At 42.8% G+C, this 23,933-nt stretch overlaps 1 protein-coding gene across 1 annotated transcript in view; it reads left to right on the top strand.

The window, feature by feature from the left end:
- The window catches only part of NUP210 (nucleoporin 210), a 111,704-nt gene that overhangs the window by 64,046 nt on the left and 23,725 nt on the right, over positions 1-23,933 (top strand). Inside the window, exons 21-29 of the mRNA XM_090022078.1 lie at positions 8,112-8,240; positions 9,289-9,416; positions 12,164-12,299; positions 12,591-12,653; positions 15,025-15,204; positions 16,782-16,862; positions 19,792-19,923; positions 20,051-20,209; positions 23,285-23,376. Of these exons, the coding sequence (XP_089878204.1) occupies positions 8,112-8,240; positions 9,289-9,416; positions 12,164-12,299; positions 12,591-12,653; positions 15,025-15,204; positions 16,782-16,862; positions 19,792-19,923; positions 20,051-20,209; positions 23,285-23,376 (1,100 nt within the window). The remainder of the gene's footprint in view (positions 1-8,111; positions 8,241-9,288; positions 9,417-12,163; positions 12,300-12,590; positions 12,654-15,024; positions 15,205-16,781; positions 16,863-19,791; positions 19,924-20,050; positions 20,210-23,284; positions 23,377-23,933) is intronic.

Raw genomic sequence — 23,933 nt, 5'->3', positions numbered from 1 at the left:
TTGGCACTTAGATCACTCGTTTGACTGACTGCAGGATAAATTAGAAAGAATGATAATGTTTAAGTAAATTTATAAAGCTATTAATCATGAGAATGATGATGTAAGATTTGACTCTACTCCACTCTTCTGTGGCAATGTGTGCAATTCTCCATGTCATTTCTTCATGTCATAATTTTCTCTTTAAGAGGGTACAATAAACTGTAACAGCATATAATACACTAGAGATATAACTATGTTTCAAAAGGAGCAGAAGGTAGATTGGGATAATGGTTGAAAAATGCACTTTATAAATGTATTCAAACAATCTGCTTTTATTATAATAATAAAACTAACTACATGTCAGATATCCTGCTCTTATTGCAACATATATTGCCATAACTAGCAATCTGCATCTTATTTTAGTACTTCATCAGCCCAACTCTTCCTACTCTATTATCTGAACTTCATTTTATAAGCCCATAAACCACGACTAATGTGACTTCATAAAGAACAGTCAAAACTAGAAATGAATGTTCTTTGGATTTCTTTCTAACAGGAGTTCTTATTTACCTAAATATTTGTATGAAATAAATAATTTGATTAGGTGGTGATATTTTTTTCCAATTACTGGCTGTTACTTTGGCAAGTTGGGCTAGATTTATAAGACAGATGGCACGTTTTTCAAGAAATAACTGCCTTAATGAATTACACAAAAATAATAAAACTTCTAGTAGTCTTATTTTCAGTTTTATTTCCTCCCTCTCTAAACAAGACTCACTAGATAATTTCCTGTTGTTGCAAGTCTACAGCACTTATGAAATACCAAGGTTTTTTGAGTATGTGTCAGTGTGTGATTTCACTACCGGGGCTCACATGCCTCATGAACACAAAATCAGCCTTTTGTGAACAGCAGCACCAGTCAAGATCAAACAACAGCTCAGTGGCTTTTCATGCCCTTGTGCAGTAGTATGAAGAACTGGGCAGCGACAACTCTTCTTCTTAATACCTAAGCAGGAAGAGAGAACCTGGTGAGTGTCCTGCCTGTTAGTTTTTAGCTCCAGCTAAGTTTCTCAAAGCTCATCAAACCTTTAAAACTCCTAGCTTACTGTTAGGCAATTGGAAGAAACACTTTCAACACATCTGGATTGAATAATGATGTTCTGTACTTCCCACTCTATTGGGCTTCCTGACATGCTATATTTGATATTTATGGGCTTCAAGCCCTTCTCATCCACTGATAGACTCTTTCCTAAAAAAAAAAAAAAAAAAGGGGCACAGCAGGAACATCATCTGCTTGGAGTCCAGGGTAGCAAATAGATGTTTGGTATTGCTATATTTGTCTTTTAGAACAAGTAAAGCACATCATTCACAGTTTAAGCTTCCTCATCTGGAGTGATCCTGAAATTTTATATTCAGTTTCTCAGAGTGCAGGCACCAGGCTTTTGAATGTATTCAAGTACATTATATCAGTGTTGACAGCACTCAGATGAAGTACCAAAGTCTGGCCCTGAGTAAGGCTACGAGAATACAGTGGCAAATACTCCGTACATTGTTAATGCAAGGATAGACCGTGCAAATAAAGCCTTTAGGGGTAAGTTCTACATGACACCATGAACTACAGAGGTGATGAGGGGAAGCCTGTGACAGAGAAGACATCTCCTACACCATTGCCCCCACCACTTGATGTTAGACCTTATAGCAGAAGATACAGTATAAGATGTGCTGGTCACAATTAGAACCAAGACAACTGCCAACATGATGCAGGCTATAATACCAAGAGCATCATGCTTCTCAGCACCACACAGAGAAGAAGCAGTTTCATTCTCTGATCCAAGACAAATGTTGTTGCTGCCCATCCGCAAAGAACCTTCTTTTTTAGATCTGTGATCTCCAGGGTCTGCAGACTCACTCAGTTACCACCCCAATAGGAATGGCATTGGACTGGCCGATATCGACAGCCAGCACGGGCATATGGGGATCCTGCTGTCTCACACCTTTGGAGTTGGTCTGTGCACTTGAGGAAACTGATGTCTTTCATGACCAGACAATTTCTTCCAGAGGGGGCCCCCAGGGAGAACCAGGCCAGGAGGCTGAGCAACACCAGTAATCTGTTTCCTCACTTAAGCACCTTTAATGGTATCCCCTGACAAAATGTGGTGTCCTTAGCACTGACACTAGCAACTAATCTCATTCCCAGGCCCCCTGATAAAAACTGTGAGGACTAGAAATAGGAACATCTGTCATATCAGGGAAATCTCATCAGTTGTTTAATATTTTGACAGCTGCCTGCCCATTCTTCTTGTATGTGAAGGACTGCTTGACCCAACTCTATCATCCTTTGCTGTGAAATGTGAAGAGAAGTGGAAAACATTAAATCCAACTGTATGCTCACCCCAGACTCAAATAAGGTTATCACTAAAGATAAGGCCCCCAAAAGGCTCATTCTGTTAGAAGAAGAGAAACTTACTCATGGGAAACAAAAGAGTGACAAGTGACCGCACCTTACCAGCTAGATATTTAGCTGGAGATGTTATGCAGATTTTTTTTTATTGATGCTTTCCCCCTACCACGTGTTGCCAGTTACTCCCCTGCCCTTATGACCCGTTTTTCCCTCCCTCACCACTTCTGCTTGTTGCCAGTTTGTGTTGCCACCTATTACCAATTTCCCACACTAAGCTGTTCACATTCTGCATTGTTCCACGTATGGTGTTAGGCACCTGCACTGCAGCCTAAGTAATTGGATCAGCTGTGTAAAGCTACATCAAGTCAAGCTCCTGTTCTGTAGCCCTTGTAACTGGGTCAGCTGCACTGAACAAACTAATTACATACAGCTAGCTCCTTCTCTCTGATTTGGTTCTGGGGCTGCTTTTAAGGCACTCTTCCAACACCTGAGCCATGCTGTACAACTTGCTGGTCTTCAGTCTTTGAGTAGCTCCTGCCTCAGTATTCCTGACTTTGTACCGAGCCCTTCAGACTTTGAAATCTAGTTTGACCTCGGCTTGCATCTCAGACTATGGTTAGTCCTCTGCCTTGGCCTCTGGGTTCAAATTCTTGGCTTTGAATCTCAACCCCAGTTGGAACTCAGGCCTGCCCAGAGTTGCTTCTAGTCCATGGCTCACTCCTGCAGCTTCTCAGATTCCCACCCCCTGCTCTACCTGTTTGGCCTGACAGCCCCTGTGGATCATAACATAGTTTTAATGGGGCATTCTGTCCTTATCAGTAGATAGTCTCATCTGACTCATCTCAGGCCTGCCTCTGTCCCTAGGGGTTAATGCATTACTCTCATGATGTCAAATCCTTAGTCTGCTGATATTACTCCTTGGTTTATTTACACAAAACCCTGTTTTGCAAAAACAGACCATCCCTTTGTTGTGATACTCACTTGTTGATGAACCAAGTATCAGGTTTTGTTTTGGGGGATTTTTATGGTGTATAATTTCTCCTCCTGTTCAGTGCATTATGAAGTACAAAGGTGTTGTAGCATGACAGTGCCGTTTTTGTCATCCTCTGAAAAGTGCTTCTTGCTTGGTGTATTTATATCTGCTAGTGATTTTCCTGGGCAGTACCTTCTCTCTGCATTACATACCACTGTAGTCTCAACAACATGTGCTGCAGTCATTTGGGTGCAGTCAGCCCTGGCTTCTTCCTGATACTTTCTTCCTGTGGCTAATTAACCTGCTCATCTACTTTGTGCCCAAAGGTAAACTGAATAGAATCATTGTATTCCAGAGAGTGCAGCCAGTAACTTCTCTTCCATCTGAGCATATCCCTTCCCTGTGTTTGTCAAGGCTCTGCTAGCAAATGCTACAGGGTTTAATTATTTGACCCCAAAGAACAAGAATGTACAGATATACCAATTTTCATGCCTGAACCAAGAAACAAATGAGGGGCAAAGTCCTCAGGTTACACCGCTCAGAACTCTGGTGCCTAATTGTAAATTTGAGATGGTAAAGGTTCTTTCATTAAAAGGTAAGATTAAAAACCATGAACATGCAATTCTAGGCTACAAGATGTGGGCTAGCTGAGCCTAGAACCTATACAGAGCAGTCTTCTGGAAAGACTTGCTCCTCCAAATGGAAATGGTTCTACCTGGAGCCTTGCATTGCATAATTGTGAAATCCACCTTGCACCAACATCCACTATAATCGTACATGATTTTCTTACATTTGACAAAATTTATTCCTCAAGGGCTACCTGCACTCTTTTTTCAGGTGTCAGGGACTTGACATCTTCCTCCCAAAACTTGTGGAACCCATATTCAAAGGGGCATCAGATGCTATCTTATGTATAAAGAGGTCTTTCTGGTGGCTGTTACTTTTGTAAAACTTTTACCTCACTTTTCTTAGGGATAGGATGAGGTCACAGCCCAACCTTTACCATTAAGATAGGCTCAGATTAACTTGCAAGTCATTTCCTTAAACTTGATGCAAGAAGAAGGTGTATTCTGTTGTATATTTTAAGAGCTTTGATCCATAAAATGGATGGGATCAAATCCTTCAGACTATGCCCTTATGTGTTTGTGACTGTCTGGCTCATCAAAAGGCCAAACCATCTTGCCTCAGAATTTCTTAGTGGTTCACACAATGAATCACCAACTCTTTTCAATTAGCTAGTGAACCTCTCCTTTCATGTCAAGGGCTACTTTGGAAATCTAAGATCGATAAAGCTGCAATTTGAAGTGATCCACTTGTCAGACATTACACGCCTGGCATTATTAGGTCTGATGCCAAGTTTGAGGTGGCGATACTCCAAAACATCATTTAATGATATGTCTAGCCCTTGTCATTCCCATATTGCTGAGGAGTTATTGCTTGCCAGTGAGATCTACACTGATGAGTCTCAAAGAAGAAAAAGCAGTTACCCTACAGAAATTACAGTTCTTTAAGGTGTTGAGTGTCTTGACAGTGTCATTCTCTGTCCCCACTTCTCAGAGTACTCAGCTAATGGAGATTTTGGTTGTGAAGGAACTGAGGCAGGGTCATGACTGACCTTTGTGGCGTTGCACAGAAGCCTGATAAAACACAGGTCATCATAGATAATGCTTGATAAATGCTAGTTAAAAAAAAAATCCTGATCTTTCCTACATGAGGTATGCAAACATCTATGCTGAGGTCTACACTGACCAAAACATGGTTGATGACCAGAACAAACTGTTCCTTCTGTTAGAAACTGTTCAAAGTCAGTTTTTCATGGAATCAAATACTAAATACAGCTAAAGAGAATCTGGGGGGGAAGTCCAGGGAAGCCATGGTATAAATGTGGTCAAAAACCATACATTGTAATTAAAATTGAATTATAACAAATATAAATCAGTCTTTGGAATTAATAGGCAAAGTTTCCTTCCTCTCTCCCCCCCCTACCTCGTGCCCCTCCCCCAGCAGCACAAGTTAAAAACACAAACCTGCATTAGATTTTTAATTTTTACAATTTTCTGAGATTATTTTTCACAGCTGCTCTCAAATACAGACTTTGCAATGCTAAAGCTATTCAACTCGAAATAAAACTGCCTAATATAAACACCATTTTTGTTGTTTATCTGCTAATATGCCACTGTAGTACTTCCCCTCCAAGAAAGGGTGTCCATGCTTAAGAAACTCAAAGGAAAACATCTAAAACTAGCCAAGCAGTAGCCATACTCAGAATGCTTTATTTTCTATTTCCCAAGTTCTTTGCTTAAGCAGGCAGTTCTCAGACAAATGGTCAGAGAACTAAAAAAACAAACCTTACTTTTTGGAAGAAGGTTGGTCAGACATTGAAAGTACAAATCCTTTGCTCTTACTGTCCATAAATATTTGCAGTAAGTGCTCATATTATCTGTCTTGTGTATATATAAGAATACAAACTAGTTCAAAAATACCATGTAGAATGATAAGTTGACTATAGCCATCATATTAAAATTGTTATATGTCATTAAAGATGCTACTAAAATCTTCAGATTCTTCGGATCCTGCTAAGGAAGAAACTTGCATTTTTTCTATGCTCTAATAGGATTGCAGCATTATAGCTTAAGATGGAAAAAAATTATGAAAATATTAAACCCGTCTCCCTGTGTTTGAGAGACCCTTCTCAGAACTAGATGCATTGTGCATTATTCTAGGGTAGGGATCAGCAACCTTCTGTTGGCATGGGCTGCCCTTGCAGCCCACCCCCAGCCATGGGCCACAAGTCTCTGTCCCCTGAAAGTGGCCAACTGCCTGTACTTATCCTTACCATTGATTCCCCAACCCTTCTGCAGCAAGTGTAAGCACAAATATGGTGGGGCAGAAGGCTTCACAGCAGAGGGGAGTATTACAGAGCAGTTGGGTGCCCCAGCCATCAATCCCCCATGCTAACTCAGACCTTTACAGACCAAATTGGACCTCTTCATAGGCAAGATTCAGTCAACACACCATAGGCTGCTGACCCCTACTCTAGAACTATGCTTGACTTGATCTAAATGCCAGCAATACATTTGTATGAGGCACTACATATAATGTATTTTGTGGGGGAAGGGTTATCCCCATGGCATGATTCTTTGTAAATGTCAACAAATTAAATAAAACAAATAGAATTAATTGTGAATATAGCTATGTTATAACTAATTCATCACATATATAAGCAATGATATAACTAATATAATGTATTATATAATAATATAATCTTAGTGATTTTATAACAGAATGGTAGTCTTTAGCAATGTGGCAGTACTGGCAATGAGAGACTTTGTATGAACAAAGATTTATTTTCAGCACTTGTCAGATTATAAATGCAAGGAAGCATTGGGTTTATTTGCTTGTTTTGGTTTTTTTTAGTATGACAAAAACACTCTCTAAAAATACAGGTCTTGTTTTGTTTCATCTGAAATCCATGTTGCCTCTGGATTTTGTTTAGCTTCCAGTTGTGGATCCTTCAGCATGGTCTCTTAAAAAAGAAATGTACTCTTACTTGAGAAATCAGCACGGTGGCAGGCGTTCAGGGGAATGGCTTGCCCATGCCAAAATAATGCACTCATGTAAATTAAATTGAATCTTAAAAAAATATTTGGTGAATACATTTATAAAACAAGATATTCTTTTCCATAGTGTGAAGCAAAGTTAGACAACTGCTGTCAACAGGAGTACAATAACAGGTTCTCCAACTTCATACCTGGTGGTGGCAGACAGGCAAACAGTGGTGGCAGCTGCTACTCGCATCCCCAGCCCCATGGTTATCAGGGTTCCCTAGTGAGAAATTTGGTGGGCAGCCCTGATCCCAAACTCCTTGGCAAATAAAATAGTTCTGTTGGCTAGATCTGGTCCATGGGCCATATGATTCTTGCCCCTGAATTTAACCTTCTGGAAATTGGAGTCATAATAGCTGCCTCTTTTAGATGATTGTAAGAAATAAATATACTCCTTTTATGGACCAGAGAGCTGAAATGCTAGGAAACCCAATCTGAAATACATACAAAAATGTGGGTGGAGGGGGGTTACCTAAATCTGAATCTACTTTGGGAATGTGTTTGTAATAAAAAAGAGTGAGATTTTTGGGCAGAGTGCTGACTAAAATAGGCTTGGAGTTATTAATAAAGACGTTTTTGTTGTTTGATACAAGCCTTTTTATTTACAAAGAATGTATAACTCCTATTCCCTGAACAGAGAGATGATTGAGTCATCAGTTGCTCCTCCTAACAAGGGCAATCCATAATTTGATTAATCACTCAGCTCAAAAGGGGAAACAAGGATACTCTGCATACTTCAGGAATAGCAGTGCTAATGCTTTGAGGTACAGCATGTGTTCCTGGTTTGTAGTGTAGGAGGTTTTTTGTTTTGTTTTTATCTCTAAGGAAAATTTTTCTTTGTGTTGGATGATTTGCTATTTGTTTGTTTTTCTCATGACAGCCGAACACAGAACCTGCAGGCTTACTACCATATTAGGTCCATTAATGCAACTGCTATCCAGAGGCCATTTACACTTACTGAATAGCATGAGATTGTTTAAATACATTTTACCACTTTCTTTTTACTTTAGTGGAAGAAATGATTGTACTGGATGTTTTGAAATGTCAATTTTTAATGTTTTCTGCAGTAAGAGGAAAATAAGCTTAATCCTGCATAGAACAGATGATTTAAAATGGAAAACATAATTATTAAAATTTTCCTTTGGTATTTCAGGTGCATCCTTTACTTCCAGGATCAGTAACTGTAATGATTCATGACTTATGTCTAACTTTTCCTGCCCCAGCCAAAGCTGAAATATATGTATCTGATATACTAGAGCTGTACGTCCGAGTTGTTGACAAGGTTAGTCTGTTCTGAGCTATTAGTATTGCTAATACTAATACACAAAATCTGCTGTGCTGGCAGTAAACAAAAAGCTGACATATGTACAAGGCAACATGGTGGGATGTCACAGTAATGGCACATGAGCTTTCCCACTGGAACTGCTGCGTTTGTCTTTGAGATGTCACTTCAAGTCTTGGTGCCTCACTGTTCCCCTCTAACCTTGTCAGGGCAGAGGCTGCTTCTTGCTACTAGTCTGCATAGTACCCAACTCAGTTGAGTCATGATTTCAGTTGGGGCTGCTAGGCACTTGCCTTTACACAAATAGTTGCTAATTATTAATAATACAGGCAACCCCTGCTGAGCATTCTTAATTGGTTCCTGAAAAACCGAGCATTAAGTGAAATGAGAATAAAGTGAAACCAAAAGTATTTGACAACCTAAGATGGTGACTGCAATTGTTTTTAATGACCCAAGATGGCGACTGCGAGTGTTGTAATGAAACTTGCTGAGTGTTAAGTGAAATCAGGTATCAATTTCAAATAAGTGTTATAGCGAAATAGCGGTAAGTGAAACAGCATTAAGCGGAGGTTGCCTGTAATAATAATATGAAGAGCAGCAATGATGATGATGATAATACATAGTTCTGAAATAATATTGGTTCACATTTTTTTTTTTTTAAGAATTTATGAAAGATTGATTCATCATGGCCCTTTTGGGAGAACTTTTCATGGTCATTTTTTCTCTTCTCTCTCTCTCCTTTCTCTCTCTCTCTTTTTTTTTTTTATGTATTTTTATTTTATGTGCGAGCAAAATTTAAGTTTAGATTTCTCATGTTTGCTTGAATGATATCCATGCCAGTTGAAATATCTGAATTGATTAATTTCACTTGACACTAATATTACCTGTCAGGGACTGCTATTTTAAAACTAGCACCAATTTAACTTCAGAGTCCATTATCTTAATATCTGTTTAGAAACTGAATGTGAATGAAACTAACATTTATGTTGAAATACAAGAATAACTTTAAAATCTTGTTTCAATTAATAATAGAGAGTGACTATTGCAGGTGGAGATTGGAAAAACAGTTAAAGCTTCTGTCAGAGTATTGGATGACTCCAAGAAACCTTTTTTGGCTAAATATCTCGCATTCATGGATTTAAAACTAAGGGCAGCATCTCAAATTGTTTCACTGGTGTAAGTTTATTCATGGTCTCTTTTTCCCTTTAATTTCTAAATAAATTGCTTCTAGGTAGGGAAAGTAAAAAATATAATATTGCAAAGACATTCTTGGAGAAGCAAGTAGCATACATTCACTGATAAACTCCCTATGTAATGAATTCTAAGACTCAGATTGTCTTAAAGCATTATCTGTACAACCTTAACATTTTTATTTTGATTTAGTAGTAATATTTAAAAGTTAAATGTTTGTAATAAAGTTTCTCTTTTGGGCGGGGGGCATGGAGACAGGCTCTTATAGAGCAAAGAATTTAAGCATGGGCATATGTCCCTTTGACCTTCCTGAATTGGAGCCTTTGTCATGAACTTGTAGTGCTCTATTCAGTGCTGAGCGTCTTGTAAGCAAAGTCTGTATAAATAATATGATATGAATACATGGCTGCCTGAAAATCATTCTGACATTATCAAACTCACTTAACTTGTTACTGACCCTCTAAAAGTAACAAAGCTAGATCACCATTTCTGTTAGAAGCTCTGTTTTCTAGGCCTGTGCAAATAGGGAAGTATTCGATTCAGATTTGGCCAATTTGTAGGACAGTGATTCGATTCAGATAACTGTCCTGAATCAATTTGGCCGAATCAGCTTCAGAAGATTCAGTGCTGATTCAGAGAGATTCAGTGACTTCAGATTGGCTGGAGAGAGAGAGGCACAGCCAGGCAGCTGCAGGTTCTCCTGCAGCTCCTCTAGCTGTGCCTACCTCTCCTGGGCAGGGGGAGCCACAGGAGAAGCCCCCATGGCTGTCCTGCCTGGCCCCAGTCTCCCAGCACTTTAAAAGCCCTGCATTCACAGACTGTAGCAGGGGCTGTGGGGGCTCTGGGGCCTCCTGGCAGAGCCTCCCCTCTCTCTCCCCCCCCCCCCACAGCCACTGCACCCCAATCGCACCCCCACCTGATCTCCCCACACACCCCAATACGCCCCCCCACCTAGCCCCAGCAGTGCAGGAATAAAAAAAACCACAAACCCAAAAATGTACTCACTGGCAGTAGCAGTGTCTGTGGGGGCTCTGGGGCCATGTGGCAGAGACCTCATGCACAGCCTCCACTCCCCTATCTCCTCCCCCCAACCCAGCACCACCCCCAGTGTCTGCCCCAGCCATCCCCAGCATTCCCACACTTTAAAAGAAAGAAAGAAAAAAGCCCTGCACTCATCAGCTCTGGAAGCAGCTACTGGGGCCTCTGGGGGCTTGTGGCAGAGTCCCCTGTGCAGTGTGGGGCAGGGATCGCCCCCTCTGCCTGGCACCCATGCAGCAGCTGCCCCATGGCGTGGGTGCAGCATGGCTCAGCAGGGCACCACGTGCTGTCTGGTAGCTGGGGCTGCTGAGGCTGAGCACTGCTGGACTCCAACTGGCAGGTGGAGCTGCCTCAGCTCCCAGACAGCGCACAGCACCCTACTGAGCTACGTTGCACCTGTGCCACAGGGCAGGTACTGTGTGGGTGCCAGGTGGGGGAGGTGATCCCTCCCTGCCCCCCGCTGCCCCATGCTGTGTGGGTGGGCTCTGCCACAAGTGCCGCCAGAGCTAGTGAGTGCAGGGCTTTTTTTTTCTTTTCTTTTTTTTAAGGCTGGGCTGGGCAAGTAATGGAGCCAAGAAGGGCAGCCTTGGGGGCCTCTCCCATGGCTCCTCTGAGTGTGCCTGCCTCTGTCCCAGCGGGGGGAACTGTGGAGGCTCTGCCCTGCTGCCACTTGCCTAGCTGGTGCGGTGGGGGGCACACACACGATGTAGGCGCGGCTCGCTCCAGACGGCAGCGGGGCATGTCCCCCGCTCCCAGCACTACCACATCCACATCAGTGCTGGGAGTGGGAGCTCTGCCCTGCTACCGCTTGCCAGCCGATGTGGGGAACATGGGATATGGGCGCGGCAGCACTGGGAGCAGAGGCCATGTCCTGCTCCCACTTGCCCCTTTCCACCTGGAGTGAGCTGTACCTGCATCCTGACCTCCCTTCCCCTGGCTGGGCAAGTGGCAGCAGGACAGAGCTCAAGCTTCCAGCACTGCTGTACCTGTATCCCCACCCCTTTTGTCCGTGTCCCCCTCCCCCCCCAAGTAACGCACCCCTCACCCTGGCTGGGCAGCTTGTCCCAGCCGCAGCCCCAATCTCTTCTTCCCCCACACCCCTTCCCTCCCCCTATTCCCAGCAGACTTACCAGCTGGAGGCAGCTATCAGCTGCCTCTTTAGTCTATGGCCTAATCTCTAAATCATCCGAAGCTTTTCAGAAGCTTTTTCCAAATCGATTTGGAGTTTTTACTTGGTCTCCCAATTTGATTCAGATTTGGAGATTGAGTCCCTGAATTGGGCCATATCTCCTCTGAATCAAATCAGCTACCAAAACTTTGCACAGCCCTACTGTTTTCCAGCCTGAAAATGCAGAAGGGTTAAAATGGAAACAAAAATCTTCTGTACTGTGGGTTAGTGGTGAGGCTTTAGTGATGATTATAACACATATTCAGTGATACTGTGTTTCATCTTTAATATTCTGCTTCAGGCTGTGAGAATTCACTCTTCATGCTGTTCAGTATTGAACAGAGAGATCACTACATAATATTTTGCTTAGAATTTTATTGCTTAAAACTCCTTGAGGTGAAAGTTCTAAGCAAAATATTATGTAGTGATCTCAGGGCCCTTAAGCACTAATTCGCTTACTGGTCTCCTTATTAATGTAATTTATCTGATGACCTCTCTCTAATACAATGTATTTTCTTTGCTCCAGCCCAATCAATGAAGCTGTTGATGACTACACTGCTGCTTTCCTAGTTCATGGTGTAGCCATTGGTCAAACCAGTCTTATGGCGACAGTCACTGATAAAAATGGACAAAGAATCAACTCTGCTCTGCAACAGATTGAAGTAAATAATTTCATTTATAATTGAACTTTATCAAAAATGCTTACAACAGCCAACAGTGGTGCTGATGTATGAATATGTTGATTTGCTGAGATGATCTGTATTTTTCTCCTGTGAAATCTCTACATACAACTTTTTTATATTCAAAAGTTGTCCAAATGTTGGTCTACTGCAACAGAATGTTAGTTTAGCATTTCTTTGCAAAGTTAGCTGGAGGTTTTGGTATTTTCTAGAGGCATAATTGATGTAAATCAAATAGTGAAAACAAAAATATTTATATTCCTATTTCTCTAGGTCTTTCCTCCATTTAGATTACTACCAAGAAAAATTACCCTGATCATAGGAGCAATGATTCAGGTGAGGTATTTAGATTTATTTCCATTTATAGTTTTTTTTTCTGCAAAATCACTTCAGCAAATTATTGGAAAAGTGCTAACTATCTTGATTTTTTTTGGTGTTGCATTATTTTTTTCAGGGACTGGTATTCAGCTTGGTATCTGTAGCAATTGCTTGTCCCAGAGATGGTTGTGATGCCCCATAATGGCCACTCAGCCCTTGCTATTTTTGACAGTTCTTGGACATGCCCTTTCTCTTGCCTGCCATGTCTTGATGTTATTGACTTTTAAGGAAAGTGAGGTTGTCCAAGTCTTCCCAAGCTCTTAGTACCACAGGTGTCCATGGTCATTGCCTTGGAGCCAGTTACACAGGCTGCATCCTCCCCAGTACCTGCTCCTATGCCTCACAGGTGACATGCCTTTCCTGGGCTACAGGCTCAGCCCCAGTACTTGCTTCTTCTGGGTTATGGGCTCCTTGGCCCCCTCAGTCTCTGGCTGTGACCCCCCAGTCTATGGCCCCTCTCTATAGGCCCTGGCCCTGTTTTATCAGCCAGGTGAGACTTCTGGGCTCCTCTGACCCTTCCAGTCTCTGGCTCCGACCCTACATGGCCTTCAGCCCCTCCCTAGGCCCTGGCCCTGCTCGTGGGCCAGTGAGACCTTTGGGCTCCCAGGCCCTGCTGACAACCGTCCTTCCCGAGGCTATGGACCTTGAGGCTCTCTGGCCTTGCTGATGCTCTGCCCTTTTTGAGCTTGGGCCCTCTGGCCCCTGCACTCTGCCCTCCTCTGGGCTATAGGCTCACCCACTCCTGTTCCCAGGTATCTCTCTTCCAAGGCATGCCTGCCTAGACTATAGATTCACCCACCCCTGTTCTCAGCCCAGCTTGGTTTGGGACAGTCCACCCAGGGGCATGTGGGGGACGTTCTGCCACTGCACACAGCCCAGCAGAGGCCTCAGGCCCATGCCCCCCCACCTGTGCTCTGGAGACCCATGCCCTGCCCCCCTGTGTTCCAAGACAAGGCGGCTGCTGCTGCAGGCTGGCTGCTGTGCCCAGAGTGGGAGGCCTGGAGCCCCCAGGCCTACTCTGGGCTGTGCCCAGCAGCAGGATGTCCCCCCAACTTGCTCCTGGGTGGCAGAGAGTCCCACACCAGACCGGGCCTCGACCCTACCCCAGTTTTCTGCTGCCACTGGGCTGAGTCACGCCCACCCAGCAGCCAAAGGAATGTGGCATTGGGCCCTGGCCCAGCCAGGTCTGGGACTGCCACCCAGGGGCACATGGGAGGGCCTCCCCCAGTGGAGGCCTCGGGGTCTGTGGCCCCCTGTACCTGTGCTCCAGAGGCCCATGTCCCCTCCCCACCATGTTCCAGTCACAGCAGCAGCCGCTTCATCCCAGAGCACGGGGGGGGCGGGGGGAGGCAGACTCTCCCTGGGCGGCGGAGAGTCCCAGACCCAACCAGGCCGGGAATCACTGCCACATGAGTCCCCCTTGCTGAGCTGCGCCACACATGGCCAGCTACAGCCGGGCTCAAGGTGCAGCAGCAGTCGCCTGTGCCACCTCCACCACTGCAGAGATGGGGAGGGAGTCTCCTGTGCCCCTGAAGGAGCCCCCCTGGGGTTCCATTCCTCCCCAATGGGGCTGGGGCCCTATTTACCTTTTCCTGCTCCTGGATGAGCCTCAGGTCAGTCTCTCACTGGGGGGGCCTCAATCTGGCCCCCATCCCTTCTCTCCCCCACAGATTGACCTGCTGGGGCTGGGGGCAGCAGGTGTGTGCATGTGCACATGCCCAGCTGTCCCCACTGCTCAGGATTGACCTAAAGAGGCTCTGGGATTGACTGGTCGATTGTAGTCCCCAAGTTGGTGACCACTGCCCCAGGACATCTTCACACTTGACTGTCACCTTGTTTTTAGTCTATTGTAGCAAGGATTCCATGTTTATTTTGGTCAAATGAATGCTGTATCTCCAGGATGATTTAATAGTGTCCCATAAATCTATCACCTATATAAAATAGAGATTTGTGGGAAAGGTATATCAGAAAGGTACAGACAGAGCCACATGAGCTAGGGGAAATAGAGAGGGACATTCCCTGGGATGGGGTGAACCTGATTGTATGTCCGTGTGTGTATGGCCTGCTTTCCTCTCTCTAGCTCCCTGTATACCGGTCCTGATCCAAATGCAAATATGCATGGAAAATAGGTATCTTGAAGTCATGGCACAATGGGGATGGCTCACTTCCTGCACAAAGAAAGTAGTTGTATTTTGCAACCAGTTTGTGCAAGGAAAAGAGGTTCTTGGTTACCTCCCTTGCTGTTATGCACCTGAGCCACATATAAATGTAAAGCAGAGCTGTGATGGATGCATTCTCTTGATGATCATTGGTTTCTGTGTAACTACAGATTACTTCAGAAGGGGGCCCACAACCCCAATCCAACATAATTTTTGCTGTTAGTGATGAAACAATTGCGTCGGTGAACAGCGCAGGCCTTGTGAAAGGAGCAGCAGTTGGCAATGGAACAGTAACAGGAGTGGTACAAGCTGTTGATGCAGAGACCGGGAAAGTTGTTGTGGTTTCTCAGGTAACGTTTTTATTATGTAGGTTGCAGAAGGAATTAATGTTGATGCAGTGTGGTCCTTACCCAAAATCAGTAAGTTAACTGTTGTATCTGTTTTACTGGTTTGACTGGAATGAGGAAAAAAAATTATTTCTATCTTCCCAGATTGTGACTTGGTGCACTCATTGTGAAAGTGAATGATGTCTTCATTAATTCTAGTTGTGCATCTTTCCTCCACTTAAAAGGTTGAGCTCTGAACAAAATCCAGAGAAATCTCTTGATAAGTGAATTTACTATCTTGAGGTTTGAACGATTAGTCTGATGAAAGGGTCTGCCCAGAAAGGGTCTTAGTCTTGCCATACCATACCTCTGCAGTCCTTGTTAGAGACTTTGTTGTTACTTAGTTGGTGATGTTTATGTGGATATCACCATACAGTTTAACCATCGTGTACTCTGACCATAGTTTTCTGTCGTACAAATGACCTACAGATTACATGTCAGTAGATAAACACATTCTGTATTTTATCTAAGCCAAAATCTAACACAAATATCCAGACCCAGTCCATTCAAAACACTGTTCCACACTCACTAGTGAGCCCTTATCTAATGCTTTTAAATTAAGCACCAGAAACTGATACATGTAAAGTATAGGGCCTTTTTTGTTTTCTCTCCTGTTTAGTACTTTTTCTAAATCTAACAGTATAAATCCTTTTTTACAGCTAGAGCTTTGACTTAGCTGGATTTCGATGCATCTTTTATGGACAAGCATTCTGTATCAACCTGGTTTTGATTTGTTGTGTCAGTGTTTCTGTTAAAATTCCAAGGTGTTTTATTCAATGTTGTTTCTGCAAATTTGTTTAGCTGATTTCCAACCCCACCCCTCATCAAGAAGAACATCAAGATAAAGGACTTTAGCATAGTATATGTGAAACCTGTTGCATTTTATCACTTACATTTGAATCAGGATCACATAAAAATAATCTTAAAAAATTACATTTCTTATTGCAATGAGACAGTCCTATCATATTATCTCTGTTTTTGTAAATCTTTGATTTTTAAACTTTTCAACTGGTTGGGGCAGGTTTTAAAAACAAACATGACAACGAGGCATATTGGTACAAGAAAAAGTTGGCCCTTGGCTTATTGTTCCATTTATTACCAGCTGCGTAATAACTTCCTTCTTTTTAAAAAAAAAAATATTTAGTTTTATCTGCTCTGCTGTTATTTCAGCCACCTGGGTAATAGTATCATTTCACCAGCAAAGATTTCTGCTGTAGCAGTCAATGCCTGTTGCTTCCTACTTTCTTGCACCTTCTCTTACCCAAGGCTGCTTCAAGCTCAATCTTACAATTTCAAGACAGGTAGAATGGCTACAGTGCAGGGATTCATTATGATGGTTCTGATCTTGCAATGACCTCTGGGCAAGGAGAGCCAAGTGCTCTATCGAGTGCAATGCAGAGTTTGGGGCATCAAGCAGTAACAGGTACAGCTGGAATACCTGTTCCAGTGTGTCAAACAGCTGATATTGAAAACAAAATCTAATTCACAGAGCATTGTTAATGCAATGGTCTGCTATTTACTGAACTTTTTTTTCCTTTTAGGATAAAGTGGAAGTTGAAGTAGTACAGCTTCAGGCTATTAGAGTCCATGCTCCCATTACACGAATGAAAACTGGTACCCAGGTTAGCTGAGTTACACTTTTTTTTCTAATCTTAAATTTGTTTCTCTCCTTCTTTCTTGCTTGTTATTTTTTTTAATAGTTGTGAAAAGTAAGGTGCCAATTAGAATTACAAAGAAAGAAAATCTTAGTTTAATTGGTAAGCATTTACAGAACAACTAAAGTTCTAAATCAGTCTGATGTACAACAAATATTCTATGAAGATATTTAACTCTCATATTTGTAATTACTTTTAATGACTTTTTAAATGAATGTGATGATGCAAAAATTAACTGTGGTACATTGTTCTAAGGATTTTCCTCTCTTACTCTGTTTGTACCATAATGAAACATTTACTTAAACACAAACTTCTTAGTCTTCTCCTTCCTGGCCTGTAATGACAGTTGCTTCTTTAGGACAGTGTTTCTCCAGTCACAAGGGAGAATTACCTAAGGAGAATCAAGCAAGTACACGGGGAATAGGAATAAAAAGAATATAATTTGGACTTGTTAATGCGGGTACACTGTATTAGCCAGCTAATATTTTGTCAGGTATGCCTTTGAATCTGTACATGGGCGACTGGGGTCACCTGAGTTGGGGGGGCACATCCCCCCCCCCAGCAGCCAGTCAGCAACCAAGGGGGGCCCCCCCCCGTGGCCAGTCTCACCAACCGGGGGGGTGATCCATGGCTGATCACACCAGCCGAGAAGCACAAGTGGCACTCCCAGAAGTGCCAACAGCACATCCAGCACTCCCTACTCCTTGGGCAGCACTTGGAGGGAGGGCACCAGTGCTCCTGCCTGCGCTCCCCCCGACCATTGCCTAAGCAGGGAGTGCACCAGCACTCTTGCGGGGGGGGGGGGGTGCACGTGCACCCTTGTGCACCCCCTACACGCTGCTGAATCTGTAATTTAAATCTGTTCTTAATTACATCATATTGCCTGGTTATATCATTTATGGCAATTACTCTTCTTGCTTTGTGCTTACACCTTCCACATATTTGTGTGTAAATTATGTTTTCTGAGTGTTTGGGAGGGATGAGCTGGAGCAAGCCACCAATCTGAACAAGGGAGAGAATTTTTAGGCAAAATAGTTAAAACAAGAGTGTTCAAGCTCCAGCCCATAGGCCAGATGTGGCTTGCAGAGTCATAGCATCTGGCCCATAGGGCTTCCAATGGCTTGGCAAATTTGGTGCCAGGGGAGCAGTGGCAAGTAATACCATCCCCCTACCCTCTGCCAAATTCCCAAGGTCCCCTTCTCGCACACCTCCCCACCCCCAACAGCTGGATTTGGCCCTTCTCAGGCCCTCCAACCATGTCCAACCCACAGACAGACTGAGTACCATCTATTTGGCCTGCAGTGGGAAAAGGTTGGGCACCACTACATTCAAATATTCTTATAGTCTCAATTTTGGGGAGTATACATATGAGAGTCTCACAGGATGGATACAAATTAGGCCTGTGCAAAGCAGCAAGTATTCGCTTCAGATTTGGTCACTTCAGAGGACAGTGATTCACTTTAGAGCTTCAAATCACTGTCCCGATCCAATTCCACCGAATCAAATCTGAAAGATGCGGTGCCACTTCAGAAATTCGGCCATAGACTAACAGGCAGTTGACACAGTTGCCTCCAGCTGGTAAGTCTGTTGGGGTTGGGGGAGGGAAGGGACATGAGGGAGGGATTGGGGCTGGAGCTAGAACGAGCTGCCCAGCCAGGACATGGAGGTGCGTTACTTGGGGCAGGGGGGCACAGGATGCAGGCATGGCAGTGCTGGGAGCAGGGTCTGTACCCTGTTGCCACTTGCCCAGCCAGGGGGGATGGAGCAGGATGTGGGCACAGCTCGCTCCAGTTGAAGAAGGCCAAACAGCAGCAGGGCATAGCCACCGCTCACAGCACTGGTTCGCCCACATCCCATGCCCCTCCACACCAGCTGGCAAACAGTGGCAATGCAGATTCCCCACTCCCAGCACTGCCATGCCCACATCAGCACTGAGAACAGGGACTCTGCTCTGCTGCCGCTCAGCAGCCAGCAGGGACAGGCACGGGATGTGGGTGAGGCAGCGCTGGGAGTGGGGACTATGATCTGCCACCACTTGCCTACTTCTGCCTGCAGTGAGTCGCGCCTGCATCCTGCCCCCCTGCCCTGGCTGGTCAAGTGGTTCCCGGTACTGCCATGCCCACTCCCCTCCCCAAGTAATGCACCCCCGCACCCTAGCTGGGTAGCTTGTGCCAGCCGCAATCCCTCTCCCACACACCTTCCCTCCCCCCAACCCCAACAGACTTAACAGCTAGAGGCAGCTGTGTCAGCTGCCTGTTTAGCCTACTGCTGAATCTCTGAAGCGGCTGAATCTTTTCCAAAGCTTTTCTGAATTGATTCAGATGCTTCAAATCGATTTGGAGCTTTTAATTGGTCTTCCAATTCAATTCAGATTTGGAGATTTGGTCCCCGAATCAGGCCGAATGTCTTCTGAATCAAATCAGCTACCAAAGTTTTGCACAGCCCTAATACAAATATAACAACTATATCATCATTAAGTGATACTTATAAGGTGTTACATTATAACTGTTAACTTCATGTGTTTTTGTAGCATACAAGTATAGCATAACCTTGCAACTTTAACCATAAACTTTAGTTTTAATCCTGTTCTTTCAGAAGTATGTAGATGCAGCTGTTTGTAACAGCTGATGTGGGTTCCAGAGTAGCAGCTCCCCTTCCCCTTTTTAAAGTAGGTAATATGTATGTTTCTCCATAGCCTTACTTGACATTACTTTAAGAGTGTACTTTAAGAGTGTAATGAATTTATTGTTAAGCATTCTTTCTGGATTCATAAATCACTTCACTTCACGTGTACATCTTGAATTTAATTTCTGTATTGAGTCCTTGTTTGCATCTCAGAGTTCTGTCCCAAAGTTGCACTAGTTTTTAAAGGAAAGCTCTGTTTTTGTATTTCCAGATGCCAGTTTATGTGATGGGCATCACCAGTAATCAGACCCCTTTCTCATTTGGCAATGCTGTGCCAGGGTTAACATTCCATTGGTCTGTCACCAAGAGGGACATCTTGGATATCAAGACAAGACACAATGAGGTAAATTAAATACATCTGGTATTTCTGTTTGCTCAAAAGGAGCAAACCAGTTTCACTGTCAAGCATGGAAATGTCTTTTATACCAACTCCAAATATTTCCTTGATCATTTTTTTTTTCTTATTTCAGGCTTCATTTCAGCTTCCAGCAAAATATAACTTCGCTATGGATGTTTATGGTAAAGTAAAGGGAAGGACAGGCCTGAAAGTTGTTGTTAAAGCCCTTGATCCTTCAGCTGGGCAGTTTTACAACATGGAAAGGGAGCTATCAGATGAAATCCAAATTCAGGTAAAATGTTCTTGTTCCCTGGATTATATTGAGAGTTGATCAATGCTTCAGATTTGCATTCAATTCATGATGGTGAAGAATCCTTATGTAACAGTGCAGTTCAGGCTTAATCCATTTTACTTGACCTTACTATTGGTGGTATAACATATTTCTTAGTCTTCAGAGATTTCTGTGGAACCCAGGGGACTTAGCCTTTGCCAGTGTCTGTATATAACTTGTTGAATTCTCGCTTCAGATGGGGCAGGACAAAAGTACTTTTTCTTCCTGCAGTATTATTAGAAGGAAAAAGAATACTCTTTAACATGCTATGGTGACAGGTGCTTTCTAAACTAGTGTGTCATTCAGATTTAGATTAATTTTGTGCTACGGGTGTTATACAATGACAGCATGGGTTACAACATCTCTTGAAGATCTTCATCACCATTGTCTGCTTGGGAATATGTGTTAACAGCAGTATGCATTCTAGATCATAGAAATATAATAATGCAGTGTTGTTATTTACAAGTAATATGCGTTATGGACTAATTATAGTTCTAATTTAATTTTAAAGTTTGGCTCCCTTTTATAGAAATGTAAACTAATTTGCTGTCTTTAGAAATGATCGTTGTGGCCTGTCCTTAGTGAAATGGATTGGAAAACTTGTGTTTTTTTAGCACAGTATATGCTTGTACTGTGTCTACTAGATCCCACAACTCATTTTCTTTGGGGTCCAGAAATGTGGTGGGTCTTAATATCTCTCAGTGAACCAGTGTGGGGAAATGATCCCTGCCATGTGGATTTTACAACATAGAAAGGTCAGGGGAAAGGGAGTTCTGTTATGTGCTTGTATAAACCCCATATGAAAGTTTGATGTGGTGTTAATCAAAGAGAAACTCAAAATCCAGTAAACAAAATGTATTATTAGAAAAATATTCAATTTGAGTCAGTTGCTAAGTTTATTAAACTAGGAAATGACTACCCTTCAGAAAATGATACCAACAATTTAAATACACATCTTTCATAAAATGTTATTTTGTCCTATAAGTTCTGCCTTTCTTTTTTAAGAAATCAAATCTACCCTAATTAAACATTGCAATGTTAGAGAAACACTTTAAAAATCTTTCTTTGTGCTTTTCATCTTGAATGCTGCTATTTCATATATGAGCACACTTTTTATATTACAAGTGAATATCAACATCAACAACTCATAAATAGGTTTTTTATACCTTTTTTCTGTTTGTAATAAGGGAACCCTACTTTTACAAACATGTAAACAATTTCACTTATGCAAAAGGGCTTGTTACAGTTAAATGTTAAAGTTAAACATTAATAATTTGTAGGATTGCCCCCATATTACAGAAACTTCCTAACGTATAAAAACAACGAAGTGGTGCAAAGTTTAACCAAACTGCCTTTACTTACCTCAGTTACACTTCTCATTTTAAATCTTGGCATATGATATGAATAGTGTATTAGCATTGTTTTACATCGTCCTTGCGTTTTGTGAATAATGTGTCATTAAAATCAAATGAAAAAGTCCCGACATAAATAAAGGAAGCTACAACAGCCACTTTTTAAAAAGCCATTATACTGACCTGGTTGCAGTGTCTGATTTATTATTATGGCAATGGTGTTTAATAATACAGTTAGAACCTTCAGAAATCAGATGGCTAAATGTTTTACAACCAGAATTTAGTGTTAGAAGCACCAGGAAGTACAAATAATGCTTCTCAGGACTTGCAGGTAGTAAATCAGTGTGAATTGAGATGCAAATCCGTTGAATGGAAGAATTTTTAAAAATTGCAGAATGAGTAATTAGCATGTGGGCTGTTCAAGCCAAAAACTGGAAATAACAAGAAATAAAAAGCTTAAATCAAATGTCAGCGCATGAGGAATTGCCTCCATTTTCTTCTTTTTGGTTTGTCTATGTTTAGACAAACCACTGCTCATCTTAATGAAGGAAGATGAGACCCCGTGACAAGCACTTCCTTAGAAATGTTGAGGACCCTCAACTTCCACAGTCAATGAGACCTGGGGATGCTTCAGAGGAGACTGTGGCCACATAAAGTCCTGCCACGCTGCATCTGTGCCATGTGACAGCTGCTGCCTGGGTGCCAAGCAGGGCATGGGGGGACCATCCCCACTGCCCCGTGCTGCACAGAGGGGCTCTGCCACAAGTGCCCGGAGGCCCCGATCACCGCTTTTGCACCCAGTGAGTGCGGAGCGTTAAAAAAAGCTCCACACTCACTGACTGTACCAGCAGGGATCAGGGCCTCTGGGTGCTTGTGGCAGAGCCCTCCCCCCCCCCACGCACAGTGTGGGACAGTAGAGGAACAGCAGGGATTGCTCACCCCACCTTGGCACCAACACAGCAGCTGCCCCATGGTGCAGGTAGAGCATGGCTCAGCGGGGCACCATGCATTGTCTGGCAGCTGGGGCAGCTCCATGTGTCAGCCAGAGCCTGGCACCGCTCAGCCCCAGCTCCCAGGCAGTGTGCAGTGCCCTGCCAAGCCAAGCCACACCCACACCATGGGGTGGGTGCCAGGTGGGGGGGGTCGATCCCTGCTCCCCCGCGCTGCATGGGGGGGCTCTGCCACAAGCGCCCAGAGGCCCCAATCGCTGCTGCAGCAGCCAGTAACTGTGGGGCTTTTTTTTTTTTCTCTTCAAACTAAATAGCTGTAGTTGCCGCAGAGATACTGTGAGATCATAAACATGAAGGATGCGACAGTGTGCTTGTAGATTCAGTGGGAAGGTTCCCACTACACTGCTTTCATTTTCCATCACCAGAAATCTAGATTCATTTTTTAGTCTTCAATTCAAACGCACAGTCTTTCATGGAAGTGCTATGACTGACCTGTGCTATGCAAGAAGTTAAGAGTAGGTCATCTCACTGGTCTCTCTTGGCTTTATAATTTAAGAAAATGCCACCATTTGCTAATCCTTGTATTAAATTCAGTAAAGCGGTTAGTAATACTAAGTTATAAAAACATTCTTTTGATCTATTTTTTGGTTTCCTTTTGGTTTTGAAAGTAGAAATATTTAAAAAGTTAATTATCTTAGCTGTGCATTGCAGTAAATGAGTGGCTTATTTTCTAGGTATTTGAAAAACTTTGTCTAGTTACTCCGGATGTCAAAGCAGAACAAATCTTAATGTCACCAAATTCATTCATTAAACTTCAAACAAATAGGTAAGTGATAATTTTTCACATTGGGACTTTGTGTCAACAATTTGTTAAAGCAGTAAAGTATAATTCTAGGTAGATTAAAATAATTTTTCTCTGTTTCATTTAAAATATCTTTCTGTTGATTCTTATGCTACATGATTTATCTTATGATTAATAGCACCTTATCTCCACATTTGTTCTGTCAGAACATGGATTAGTCTTCTTGTGGTTACATTGCTATGGATAGAAAATCCATGAGTCAGGCATTTAAGCTTTTATTTTAAGACATGTTAAGAATCTGCAGCTGATGTCCATTGGAGTTTTTGATCTTTGGAAAAAACAATGTCTACAGCACTACCTTCTCCAACAGAGGGAAGCTTTAAAATATGGTCAGGGCTCTATTGGTTGCATCATCCAGTGGCTGCTTAACTGTATTTTTAAAAATGAAATAAAATCCAATTCTGATTCTGTAAACATTATTGGATTTGTTTGGATCCTATATTAGGCAAAACCAAGAAGATCCATAATTACGACTCTTCTCTGAAGATGATATAATAATACCTTCTGTAATGTCTCTCCTG

The sequence above is a fragment of the Crocodylus siamensis genome, chromosome 11 (assembly GCF_052110815.1).
Source record: "Crocodylus siamensis isolate JL-2025a chromosome 11, ASM5211081v1, whole genome shotgun sequence".
Classification (NCBI taxonomy): Eukaryota; Metazoa; Chordata; order Crocodylia; family Crocodylidae; genus Crocodylus; species Crocodylus siamensis.
The sequence above is the reverse complement of the archived record's forward strand: the minus strand, read 5'-3'. Positions and strand labels throughout refer to the sequence as shown.